Here is a 13,187-nt window from a genome sequence, read left to right as displayed (position 1 = left end):
GGGAGTCAGCGTTCTTCAGTTCGCTCTGCTAAGGTCCTGCTGGCCCATGAAGCTCTTGTGACTTTGATAGGAAGCAGCCTAGTCAGCACTAGGAGCTGAGAGCTGGGCGACTGGGGGGTGTGAATTTGGGGAGAGAGGGTGTTGGACACGAAGTAGGATGTGCCAAGGCCCTGTGGTCGGTGGTGGCGAGAGGCTTGCTGAAGGGCAAGCGAAGTCTGGAGGGATTGGGTGGGAGGGTGCTGGGGAGAGCTGGGGATAGAGGCTGCAGAGGGCCTGGGGGGGCGTGTAGAGGATGCTGGCCTTGACCCCGGGAGTGGTGGGAGGCTGCTAGGGCCTCATCGGGGACCCCCCGTGTGCCCCCCTGCAGCTTACTTGGAGCATCCCTCTCAAGCATCAAGTCTGCGCGACTCCAAGAATAGTGCTTCCACTTTGTCAGGTTTTAAACTTTGCTGTTGTGACGTCTCTGTCACTCAAAGCCATTCATTGCCACCAACATGGACAGGGTCCCAGCTGTGGGGGCCTGTGTGGGCCCGGGGACCCTGGTCATCTTACCTGCACGTCCCAGGGGCCAGAGGCCATGCCTCTTTTCTTCCCTTTTAACGCTCGGGGTCAGTGTTGTTCTGTGTAGTGTCTGGTGTCTACAGTCCTTCCCCTCTGCCGTCCACTTACTGGGCTTCCCTGCTGGCTCAGTGGTAAAGACTCCACCTGCGATGCAGGAGATGCAAGTTCGATCCCTGGGTCAGAAAGATCCCCTGGAGGAGGGCATGGCCGCCTGCTCCTGTATTCTTGCCTGGGAAATCCCGTGGACAGAGGAGCCTGCTGAGCTACAGTCCATGGGGTTGCAAAGAGTCGGGACTGAGCGACTGAGCACGCACACGTGTCCGCTTATTACCACGTGTCCCTCTCTGTCCAAGCTCGCTGCTGCCCATGGTCCATGGTCAAGGCCAAACACAGAGGGAAAAACAAAACAGAAACGAAATATGGATAAACACGCTTTGCTGTGAAATGTCCTTTTTTTTTTTAGCACTCCCCCCAAATGTTTTTGTCCATACCATCGTATGTAGAAGCAAGCTTTCTTGGTGAAGGACAACTCTTTCTCAGGTTTATTTATAGTGACTTTTCTCCAGATCTGAATCAGCGACCCCCCACCACCCCATCGCTTCTCCTGAAATACCAGAGTAGGTGCCCCGTGGCTTTCCAGAAGGCAGGCCCGCCCGCCTGGGCCGTGTGCCTGGCTGCAGGGCTGCTCCGTGAGAAGACCTTGGGGGTCTCTGCTCTCGATCCCCCCATCTGTGTGAGGGAAGCCAGCTGCCCCCACCAATGCTAACCCGCCTGTCCTTTGTCCCCACAGAGGAGAACGAGGAACGCACGGTGATCGACCCCACCTCCAGGGACGACCCCAGATTCAAGGAGCTGGTCAAGGTGAGGGTAAGCCTCCTGGTTGGGGTGTCCAGTGAGGGCAAGACTTTGGGTTCAGGCTCTTCTGGGTCAAGGGAGCAAAGCCGGGGGGCTGACCAAGGGGCCTCGATGCTGCGTTCGGTGGAGCGTGGGGAGACTGGACGGCTTGGAGCGTCTCCCAGGGGGGCCGGCCCCAGGGGCTCTCAGACAGCCCGCTTACCCTGCTGCTGTGCTGTACCCAGGTACACGGGGACCCTTTTCTTAAGGTTTGGAATGAGCAGCTGCAGTGAACGCTCGCAGCGCCTTGCAGACGAGATCAAGGCATTCAGACTCTTTTTGGAGCGAGAGGGGAGCTCAGAGGAGGCTCTGAAAAGTGGGCCCATGGGTCTTTCTGGACACTCCTGCTGGTCCTCATCGGATGGTGACGCCCCTGCTCCGGGCAGTGGGCAGATTCAGCCGCGTCTGGACACTCGGGGACAGGCGAGGCCAGAGGACAGCCACCTGGTTCCTGAAAGTCAGGGAAGCAAGGGTGGGGGGACAGGCGCTGGCTCTGGGCTCCCTCGGGGCTGCTGCAGCCACGCATCTCTCCCCAGGGGTCTCTTGAGCCCAGCCTCGCGGTGAGGGTTCATTGGTGGTGTTAGTCCGGCTCCAAGCGCAGATTGAACTTTGACTGCTCTGATCTCAACCACAGCAGGGCTTCAGAGGTAATCCCCCAGCTGTCAAGGGCTCTGTCAGCATCCTCACCCTGTGAGCCCCAACCCAGCGGACTCAGGCTGGGCAGACGCTGGTCAGGATAGTGCCACACGCACATCCCATGAAAGGGGGCTTTTCAAAAGTTTCTCCCCCTTAACCACTGCGGTTGGGGCACAACTGCCTTTTCACGAGGGCTTCTTCAGGATAAACAGAAGCCTTGCAAGTTGTAGCTGTTTAAAACCTCGACATGGAAAATGTTCTAGTGCGTGCGTGTGTGTTCAGTTGCTAAGTCGTGTCCCACTCTTTGCGACCCTGTGGACTGTGGCCCACCAGGCTCCCCGATCCATGGGGTTTTTCCAGGCAAGAACACTGGAGTGGGTTGCTGTTTGCTTCTCCAGTCTGTTTTAGGGCCCATCCCAACATGTTGATGCTGAACGACTTAAATTGCCTAGTTTAGATTTGCCTAGTTTAGATTCCTCCCCCCGCCAAATACCACTTTGTTTTTTTCCTGAACTGAAGAATGTTGGTGAGGAAAATGACCCTGCATTTCAGCCACCACGGTGTCCTCCACGGGCGATGTGTATAAAATGTTAGTTCTTTGTTTATCTGGCTCTGTCAGATCTCAGTTACAGCCTGTGGGCTTCTCTGGTTGCGGCACGCGGGCTCAGCAGTTGGGATGCACGGGTTTAGTGGCTTCACGGCACGTGGGATTTCAGTTCCCCAACCAGGGATGGAGCCCCGTCTCCTGCACGGGAAGGTGGATTCTCAACCACTGGACCAGCGTGGGCGGCACGTAAGTAGGAGAAGGGGATGTTCTGTGCTTGTTAGGTTCCCCAGAGGAACCGAACCCGTGGGAGGTGGCCCGGCCTCTCTACCTCTCCCTGTCTCCATTTACCTGTCTTATCTCTCTGTCTGCCTGTGTTTCTATCTATATCTCTGTCTCTCTATAGAGATTTGTTGTAAGGATTGGCTCACGTAATGCTGGGGACTGAGAAGTCCCTTGGTATGCCCTCTGCCAACAGGGGCCAGGAAAACGGGTCCGAGGGTCTGAGAGGTCAGGCCGTGGATGCCCCAGGCACATAGAGGGCGGAGCGCAGCCTTCCTCCACCTTTTTGTCCAGTTCAGGCCCTCCCTGGATTGCGTGCCACCCTCCCATGCTGGGGAGGGTCCCTCTGCTTTACTCAGGCCACCGAGTCAAACACCGATCTCTTCCCGGAGACCCCAGCACAGACACACCCAGAACAAATGTTTCATCAGCTGCCTTGGCATCCATCCCAGCCAAGCTGATACTTAAAATGAACCATCACGTGCCCGCTCTGATTTTTTCCTTCCTCGACATTTGAGCAAAGCTTGACAGCCCGTGAGCATCAACTCCTTGAAACAAGTCCCAGGGCGCCTGGTGCCACCCTTACATCCATACAGGGACTCAGAGAGAAGTAGCTCGCTGCCCATGCCCCAGGCGATCCTGTGAACTGATGTGAAGCGTCCTATCTTGAATGGGCATGTCCGTTTGAGGCCTCATCTCCTGAGTCCTGGCTGGGGGTCGGGAGCTGTGCTGGACCCCAGGGATGCAAGACAAACAAACCACCTCCCTGCTCTATGCGATCCAGAGCCGCTTCCTGCTCCTTCTGGGTTTGCTCAGCCCCACCCACCTCTGCTTTGCCTCCTAAGACTACAGGCAGTTTGGGCCTCTTTGGGGTGAGCGCTGGGCAGCTCCGCATCCTTGCTCAGCCCACACGGAGTGACCACAGCATCTCTGCATCCAGGGCCAGCCTGATGGGGACCTGAGGAGGCTCCGGCAGCTCCATGTCCCCCAGATTCCCAGTTCGGGTGCAGGCCCACATCTGGGGTGTAGAGTGTGCCGACTGAAGGGGCTGGGAGTGTGGGGCGCTGATACCTTGGGGGGCAAAGGCGGACTAAGGACCGGAAGGGGTGGGGAATATCCTCTTCTCCCTCTCTTACCTGGTGGGCAGTTCTGGGAGCCCACTCCTCCCAGACACTGGTCCTCTCCTGCCCGCCAAGGTCCCCATGTAAACCAGCATGCTTTGTCAGGCAGGACATTCCAGGAGCTTGGAGGTCACCTCCCAGGGCCCGAGGCAGAGCCTGGCGGCTCTCAGGGCCCCGCAGCGTGCCTGGCCTCTGCGCCCGCAGCCGCTTGCCTGGAGCACTGTTTTTCAGCCTTCGGTTTTCTCTTGAATTTCCCTCCACAGGGATGGGTTCTCTGGCTCCCTCTCTGCCTGTGCTGTCCCACCCTTCACGTTCTTGCCCTCATTCCCTCAAGTTTCTGCTGCCTGGAACCCTTGCCTGTTTATTTGTTTGGTTTTGATCTGTCTCCTCCCTCTAGAACATGACCCCCAGCCATCAAGAACTGTCCGTGTTTTGCTCCCCGCTGAATCCTGGTGCCCTGAGGTCACCACGCACCGTGGTGCCTACTGGGGAGCTGGGCTGGTGAGGGTCTGGGTTGTGAGGGTCTGCGTCAGGACCACCCGAGGGAGGGTCTGCATCAGGACCACCTGGGGGATGGTCTGCATCAGGACCACCTGGGGGAGGGTGCAGCCCAGCCCATGGGCAGGACAGGCCTTTTGCCTCAGTCCAGAACTCCAGGATCCGAATCTTGAGGAGAGCTCTGGGATGAGGGGGCAAGGCAAGGGCTGGGGGGACCTATGGATACTGAGGCAGGTGGTTCGCCAGACACCCTGGGGAGCCGGAGGGGGGCGCAGATGGCCAGGCCTGGTGGTTCAGACAGACCTCCGTCCACTTTGCCTGTGTGATCCTTACTGCTTTTCAGAATGCCCATCTCGCACTGTGTCTGCATGCTAAGTTGCTTCTGTTGTGTCTGAAGACACCATGGACTGTAACCTGCCAGGCTCCTCTGTCCATGGGATTCTCCAGGCAAGAATACTGGAGTGGGTTGCCATACCTCCTCCAGGGGATCTTCCTGACCCAGGGATCGAACCCACCTCTCTTACGTCTCCTGCATTGGCAGGGGGGTTCTTTACCACTAATGCCACCTGGAAAGCCCTAGACTCTGATTATTCAGGCTTCTGGTTGATGAAATCTGAGTAGGTCCCAGCACAGGCTGCCTCCTAGGGACCTCTGCTGAGAGTTGGCCCAGAAGCGGTTGTTTTCGGTGCAGGGCTTGGACCACGTGCAGGCCCGAGCAGGTCAGGGTGAGGTCCGGCTGACCTCCTGACAGCTGGCCACATCCCAGTCTTGGGACCAGCGGGACCTTTCAGAGGAAGCACAGTCTCCTTGCTTTTTCTCCGTTCTCCATCACCTGCACTTTTTAGCCTCCTGTCTTGGCCCCTGTCCTGTCTCTCTCTGTAGACCTAGCCTCACTGAACCCCCCTCCTCTGTCACTGTTTAAACATAGTGAGCTGCTCTCTGCTTCCTGTAAAACAAACCAACCAACAAGCACACCTGCTCTGGCTTAGCCGGGCGTCAGGAGTGAGGCGGTTCATTGAAGCCCTGTCTGAACATCTACTGTGTGTGACACAGTGTGAAGGGGTGGGCATGGTGGGCTGTGGAGCCGGCTTCCTGGATTCAAATCCCGGTTCGGATTGGAGTAGGAGAACCACTGTGCCCGTCCACACACATGAGGGTGACATCAGATGCTACGTGCTTGCTGTCTGGCGGGTTCTGTGTTGGGTGCTGGAACGTGGGTGTGAACAGGGCCGAGCCGGGAGGGAGGCACACGGGCAGGTCTGTGGTTCACATTTAGAAGTGAGTGTCCTGTGGGTTCAAGAAAGACTTCTGTCTCTTCTCTGCAGGGCTTTCGTCCTGCGGTCCTGGGAGCTGGCATCCTCCAGGAACGCCCCAACTCTCTTACAGGGTGAATAGCTGGTGCTGCCCGAGGAGGACAGCAATTTCCAGATGAGATCCTTTGTATTTTTAATGATCCTCGAAAGAAGCAATGGCAATTCTCATGCTTTCCAGAGTAAATCGCCAGAGAGGGGCCTCCACCCTGGTGGCTGCGTTGGTCCAAGGCTGGCAGGCTGTGTTGTCCCTGGGGTTGGCATTTCTCCCCAGGAGCAGATCTCCCGTCTCATCTCCCAGTCTATTGGACAAGACTCTTCTGGGTTGTTAAGTTCTGTTTGCTCCCTCCTTTCATCCCTAAGAACAAAGTCAGAAAGACAAGGATGGTCTTCTGGGCAGAAGACGATGCCATCCTCGCTGGGCAGAGATGCCTGGTGATGTGTCTGCAGGTTGCAGTAAGCCTGCATCCTTAGTGCGTTAAGCCGTGACAAGCGTATTTGCAAATGATTAAAACATAACTGTCATAGCTGTGGGGGAGATGGGCTGTAGGTCCTGATTATCATTCAGACGGAACTCAGGGAAGTAATTTTTTATTCTAGTTTAAGCAAGCTTGTGGAACATCCATGCAAAGAGCCCTGTGCCAAGGGCATCATTAATATCACGTCCTAGACATGTGCCTGTGGGAGTTGGGGTTTGCAAATAAGCACGTCTCAAAACATAAGGATGGCTGCCATCTTTAAAAAGTCTTTTGTGAAACAGAGGATTGAGATGGGTGACCTGGACGATACACAGATAGGGGGGTTGGTGGTGGCCGGGTCACTGCACCTCTGCGGGGGCGGCAGGGAAGTTGGAGTGGCTGGTCGCTTTTGCTTCTCAGACCTGACCTCTGTGGCTTGTTGGCTGAAATCTGACTTTCATCCCTCTTCTGTATCGTTTTTGTATTTGACTTGGACCAGGTCAGAGATCCAGGTGGGGATTTTTGAAGTTTTAGTCTCTTCATAGCAGAGACATCTCTTGTGTGTCTTCCAACAGGCTGTGTCCTGGGTGAGGCAACGGTCTACATGCCCGAGAGACCTTTCTAGGTCTGGAGGCAGTGCTGCAGTTGGTTTGAGCACCTTCCGAGGTTCTGTTCCTAGTCTTGCCCCTGGGGCGATGGCTTAGAGCAGGCTGGCGGTCCAGCTGGAGAGACGGACGTGTCGGGGGATGAATGAATGTGTGACCTGGTGGTGTGAACACTTGGGAGGAAACTGAAGCAAGAAGCAGGGTGGTTTCCTCTCCCTTCTGTTTTCTTCCTCCCTTCTGTTTTTGGTGGGGGTGGTTGAGGGTGGGCATTTGAGAGGGAGACCTGCTCCTTGGTACCTAGGGTGGCAGCAAGTGCAGAGACCCCACCAGAAGCATGTGGTGGCAGATATGAGGGTGAAAGAGGGAGGCAGCGTGGCTGGAGCTTCGGCAGCAAGGACGAGGGTGGTCAGAGGTGGGATCAGAGAGGTGGCAGAAGGTGAATCAGGGTCTCTCAGTGGGTGGGGGTGTGGTGGGGCAGGAACCAGCTCCCTCTAGTGGCTGTGAGAGGACCAGCGAGCATCTGGGACCCACGTGAGACAAGAGACTAGGTCATGTCTTTGTAGCTCCAACACCTAGGATGGTGTCTACATGGACTAGGTGCTGCTGGTTATGCTGCGTACATCAGAAAGGGGCTTCTGACATTCAGAGAGCTCCAGGGGTGGTGACAGTAACACTGGCGAGATCACTGAGGGTTATGGCCCCTGCAGAGGTAGATGCTAACACCTGCATTCTAGAGATGAGCTTCTTAATAACAGGTGTATTGAGATAGAATTCCCAGGCTGCACAATTCACTGGTTGTTAAGTGAACTCCCAGAGCTGTTCGACCATCACCTCTATCAATCAAGGACTTTGCATCACCCCCAGAAAGAATCCCCGTATCCATCAGCACTCAGTCCTGAATCCCCCTTCCTGGCCACCGGCAACCACTTTGTCTCTATGGAATTCTTCCGTCTCTGTGATGTTCATATTCTGGGTATCTCATTTAAGGGGAATCATGCACTATGTGGCTTTTGTGTCTGGCCTTTTTGACTCGGCGTGGTGCTTTTTAAGATGCATCTGTGTTGTAGCTTGTGTCCAAACTCCATTCCTTTTTCATGGCTGAATAATATTCCATTGTATGGGTATATCATGGGCTTCCCTAGTGGCTCAGATGGTAAAGAATCTGCCTGCAATGCAGGAGACCTGGTTTCAGTCCCTTTGTAGGGAAGATCCCCTGGAGGAGGGCATGGCAACCCACTCCAGTATTCTTGCCTGGAGGATCCCATGGACAGAGGAGCCTGGCGGGCTATGGTCCATAGAGTCGCAGAGAGTTGGACATCCATTTTGAGTTGATTTCTGCGTGTGGTATAAAGGAAGGGTTCAGTTTCATTCTTTCACATGTGGATATCCCGTTGTCCCGGCACCATCTGTTAAAAAGACCGTTCTCTCCCCATTGAATTGTCATAGCCCCCTCATGGATATCAGTTGACAGTAATGTGAGGTTTATTTCTGGCTCCCATTTCTGTTTCACTGACCTCTGTGTCACGTTTTGGTATTCTAGCTTTGTAGGAAGATTTGAAATCAGGAAGTGTGAGTTCTCCAATTTTGTTCTTCTGTTGGCTTTTTGGGGTCTCTTGACTTTCCATTTGCATTTTAGGATTTGCTTGTCGGTTTCGGCAGAGAAGCCATCTGGATAGTGATTAATTTTTATAAATGGCATCTATTATTATTCTTTCTAATTACCAAATAATATATACTGCTGAAAACCTGGAAGATGTAAAAATCAAACAGAAGGCAGTGGCAATTGTTTAATTTGCATCCCTCCAGGCTTTTTTCTCTTGTGGATTTGGCTTTTTCTACACAAAATTTGAAATTGCTTCTGAGCTAGAAAATGTCTAGGAGCACGTTTGGACTGGCACCTTGGGAGAAACTTCTGGAAAGGAAATTGCTGGGTCACATGGCACACACGGGGATAGGAACTGATTTGTCTTCTTTTTAATGAAGACTCTGGGGGCCCGGAGAGGCTAAGAGACTGGCTCCAGGTCACACAGCAAAAATCCTAGTGGGAGCTGGGTCTCAAGTGCAGACCCCAGAGGTCAGCAGTGCACTCTTTTTATAGGGTGTACTGTTGTTGGTATATGAGGCTCGTGCTTGGATTCGCGATGGTGGAATGCTGTTTGTATTAGTTTTCTACTGCTGGGTAAATTAACTTTCACCAGTTCAGTGGCCTAAAGCAACATCTATTGAGTTAGCTCATAGTTCTGGGGCCCGGGGGTTAGTGTGGTTGGCCCGGGCGCTCTGCTCAGGGTCTCCTGAGGCTGAAATCAGGCTGTCAGCTGCACTGAGCGCCTTACTGGAGGCTCTGGGGCGGCGGAAGTCGGCTCTGCTCCTGGGGACACCCAGCTCTCTCTCCACTGTTACGGCCGGCGGGCCCCTTCCTGGATCCACCTGTGGTTTCTGGATCTCTGACCTCTGGGTCCAAAGTCAGAGGGCTGCCCTGATGAGGTCAGGCCCTTGGACAATCTCTGTTTCTTGAGGTCAGCTGTCCTGTAACAGCCTGATCACAGGGTATCGGCCCATCTTTGCACTGTCCGAGGGATCCCATGGGCCTGACCACTGAGGTCTTCGGGGGCATTTTAAAATTCTGCCTATAGAACCATTTAAATTGTTGGCCAAAGGTGATCAACCACCCTGGGAGCCTCATTAGCTGTCCCTGCTTACCTGGGCTTCCCAGGTGGCGCAGTGGTAAAGAATCCACCTGCTCTTACAGGAGACCCAGGAGATGTGGGTTCAATCCCTGGGTTGGGAAGATCCCCTGGAGGAGGAAATGGCAACCCACTCCAGTATTCCTCTGCCTGGGAAATCCCATGGACTGTACCCTGGTTGGCCACAGTCCACGGGGTCGCAAAAGAGTCAGACACACCTGGGTGACTGAGCAGGCACACACACAGCTGGTGTTTATAGCATCTGTCGGGCTTTGCTGGGTGCTGTGGGGGGCGGGGGTGGGAGACAGCAGACGGGGGTCCCTGGCCCCAGGGGGCTCCCAGTCTCTCTGAGGGTCAAGGGCCAGCCCCTCGTGGCAGCTGTAAGGGCCCAAGGAAGGGCAGGGTGGTCAGGAGGAAGGGAAAGCTGCTCAAGCAGAGGGTCAGCAGGTGAGAAGCTGGGAGAGCTGGGGGAACCTCTGGGGGGGAGTCCTTCTGACCGGAGTGAAGCCAGAAGGGGGGCTTCGAAGACCAAAAAGGGGGTTAGGATCCCTAGGCCTGCACTTACTTTTATGCCTTAAATTTAAATCATATACTTTGCAAAAAAAATTACAAACCAATGAAATCTCATTAAGTGGCCAGAAAAGGCCCCGTGGATGCATAGACGTAAGCGTCTTGGGTCCGTGGTGGTGGGAGTCGGGTTCAGGGGTCTGGATGCTGGGTATTCAGCCTCTGAGAGCCACCGCTGGTGACCTGCCAGGTCTCGGGGTCTTGGGGGGAAAAGCGTGGTGTTCGGAATTGTGCCCCTGGTCCGCGGCAGTGTGGCCAAGCTGTGGTTATCTGGGACTCCGGCCCAGTGTGGAAGCTGTTTGGCGGCCTCTCCGCGGGCTCTGGCCCCTCCTGACTTCCCTGCTGGGTCCACGCTGCGACAGGGGATCGCTCTTCCGTGGCTGGGATCTCGCCACCCCCGATACCAGGCCTGTCTGCTCCCACCTCCCATGCTGGGCGCCCACTTTCTGTTCAGCCATCTCCTATCCCGCCCGTGAACGCTGCTGCCTCCGATCCTGGGGCCCTGTGACCCCTCAGGTCAGGCTTCTTCATGATGCCTGGTGCCCACTCTTCGTCTCTCTCTGTCCCCCGGCTGGACCTGCACTCCCGGAGCGAGGAGGGGGCAAGTTGAGCCTCCCTTGCCCCCACGGCCTGGCACAGAAAGGTCCTCAGTGTCGGCCCTTGAGCTGGTCTCATGTGACTGCTTGGCGCCGATGCTGCTGTTGTTCAGCCGCAGAGTCGTGTCCGACTCTCTGCGGCCCCATGGACCGCAGCACGCCAGGCTCCCCTGTCCTTCATCTCTCAGTGTCTGCTCACACTCACGTCCACTGAGTTGGCGATGCCACCCTCTGCCCTCTCTAGCCCCAAACTCTGCCTGATTTTTTCAACAGGCAAATTTTTAGAACCGTTTTCAATTTATAGAAAAATAGCAAAGATGGTGCAAGAGTTCCCGTATTTCCACACCCAATTTACCCCCGTTATTAACATCTTACATCAACATGGTACATTTGTTATATTAATGAACCAGCATGAATACATTATTAACTAATGCCCACCGTTTATTCCAGTTTCCTTAGGGTTTAGCAGATGTACTTTTTCTGGTCCTATCTAGGATCCCACATGGCGTTAGTCATCCTGTCTCCTTAGCTCCTCTGGGAGTGACAGTTTCTTAGACTTGCCGTGTTTTGGATGACCGTGTCGGTTTTGAGGAGGGCTGGGCAGGGGTTTTGGAGGATGTCTTCCTATTAGGTTTAGTCTGATGCTTTTCTCAGAGTCATGGGCTTGGGGCGGGAGACCACGGAGGTGAAGTTCCCTCTCTCATCCCACCAGGGCACGTGTGACAACATGACTGATCCTGTAACAGTGACCTTGGTCACTTGGCCGAGCTGTGCCTGTTAGGCTTCTCCGCTGTATCCTGACTTGTGTGTGTGCATGCTCAGTCGCCTCCAACCCTTCGCAAGCCCATGGGCTGTAGCCTTGCCAGCTCCTCTGTCCATGGAATTCTCTAGGCAAGAGTATTGGAGTGGGTTGCCATTTCCTGACCCAGGAATTGAACTTGCGTCTCTTGCGTTTCCTACATTGGCAGGTAGACTCTTTACCTCTGCGCCACCCATGCTTCCCTGGTGGGTTAGATGGTAAAGAATCTGCCCGCAGTGTGGGAGATCTGGGTTCGATCCCTGGGTCGGGAAGATCCCCTGGAGAAGGAAATAGCAACCCACTCCAGTATTCTTGCCTGGAGAAGTTCATGGACAGAGGAGCCGGGCAAGCTACAGTCTGTGGGGTTGCAAAGATTCATTCACAACTGAATGACTAACACACTGTTCTGACTTATTTTTCTCCATAACATCAATCATAACTCGACATGTGCATTTGTTTGTCTTTTAATGTCTGATTGGAAGGTAAGATCCTCAAGGATAAAGTCCTCACCTTGTTCATTCCCAGAGCCCGGCACACAGTAGGTGCTCAGTAAGTTAACCAATGAACTCAATGCCAGGTGGTGAGCACTGGGTGCTGGAGACAGAGCCACACACAAGAGGTCACAGTTTCTGCCCTCACGGAGCTTCAAGTCCAGCAGGGAGATAGTCACAAATGAAGTTGTGTTCTCACTGCAAACGTGAACAGGTTTGGGGAAAGGCCCTTGAGTGCAGCGAGAGCCATGTTGGGGAATGTGGCCTGGGTGGGGTGTGGGGGGATGCTCAGAGGACGATAATGGAACTTGAGACCTGATGGATGAGTGAGAGTGGCCAGACAGTGATGGAGGCGGGAGGAGGTGCATTCAGGCTGCCAGGATTAACACGTGCAAAAGCCCGGGGCAGAGAGGAGCTTGGGGATCTGAAGAGCACCAGCGAGGAGGCAGCGTGCCTGGCCGGCGGGGCTGTGGCAATGGCCCGGGAAGATGGTTTGGATGAGGGCGGTGGGAGAGGAGATGGTGGGAAGTGGATGCAGTCAGGGAATGGGATAAATGGGATGAAGGGATGAAGGGATGAAGGGGTGGAATCCAGGCCCCGAAGCTGGAGGACGGTATCCTGTTTGCTTCTCAGATAAGGAGGAGATTTGGGAGTCGGTGGGGGCGGACAGCACGTTCAGACAGAGATGCTTATGAAACACGCTAGCAGGAAGATGGGGCAGAGATGGGGCTGGACCTTTAGGGGGTTACTGGGACTGGGAGGGAGGCATTGGATGTCACGGAATGGCATGAACCGGCCTTGGAGGAGAGTGGAGAGGAGCTGTCCAGGGCGATTTCCTTTGAAGATTCAGAGGAGGGGAACGTGTCATGGGGACCCCCCAAAACACACACACACACACATACACACAAGGACACTGAGAAGGTGGTCAGAGAGGAGGTGGGAGCTGGGTGATGGGAGAAGGATGCTGGAGGCTGGGAGAGAAGGCCGCTGGGTGGGGACGTCCGGCTCCCAGGCCGATGCTCCCTCCCTGAAGAAGGCGGACGGAGGAGGTCTGCAGCATGGGGCCACCTTTCTCCCACCCACCCTGCTGGGGTGGCTTCGGCAGAACCAGGATGCCGCGGGCCTGCTCACCTCTTTCTTC

The 13,187-nt window shown here is 55.0% G+C and overlaps 1 protein-coding gene across 2 annotated transcripts in view; it reads left to right on the top strand.

The window, feature by feature from the left end:
• PARVB (parvin beta) overlaps positions 1–13,187 on the top strand; it is a 114,758-nt gene that overhangs the window by 60,913 nt on the left and 40,658 nt on the right. The window contains exon 3 of one of the 2 annotated variants that reach the window (XM_061124364.1): positions 1,352–1,422. In XM_061124364.1, the coding sequence (XP_060980347.1) occupies positions 1,352–1,422 (71 nt within the window). Of the gene's footprint in view, positions 1–1,351; positions 1,429–13,187 lie in introns of both variants that reach the window. The other variant, XM_061124363.1, reaches the window with a different exon arrangement.

Source organism: Dama dama, chromosome 22 (genome assembly GCF_033118175.1).
Source record: "Dama dama isolate Ldn47 chromosome 22, ASM3311817v1, whole genome shotgun sequence".
Taxonomy (NCBI): Eukaryota; Metazoa; Chordata; class Mammalia; order Artiodactyla; family Cervidae; genus Dama; species Dama dama.
The sequence above is the reverse complement of the archived record's forward strand: the minus strand, read 5'-3'. Positions and strand labels throughout refer to the sequence as shown.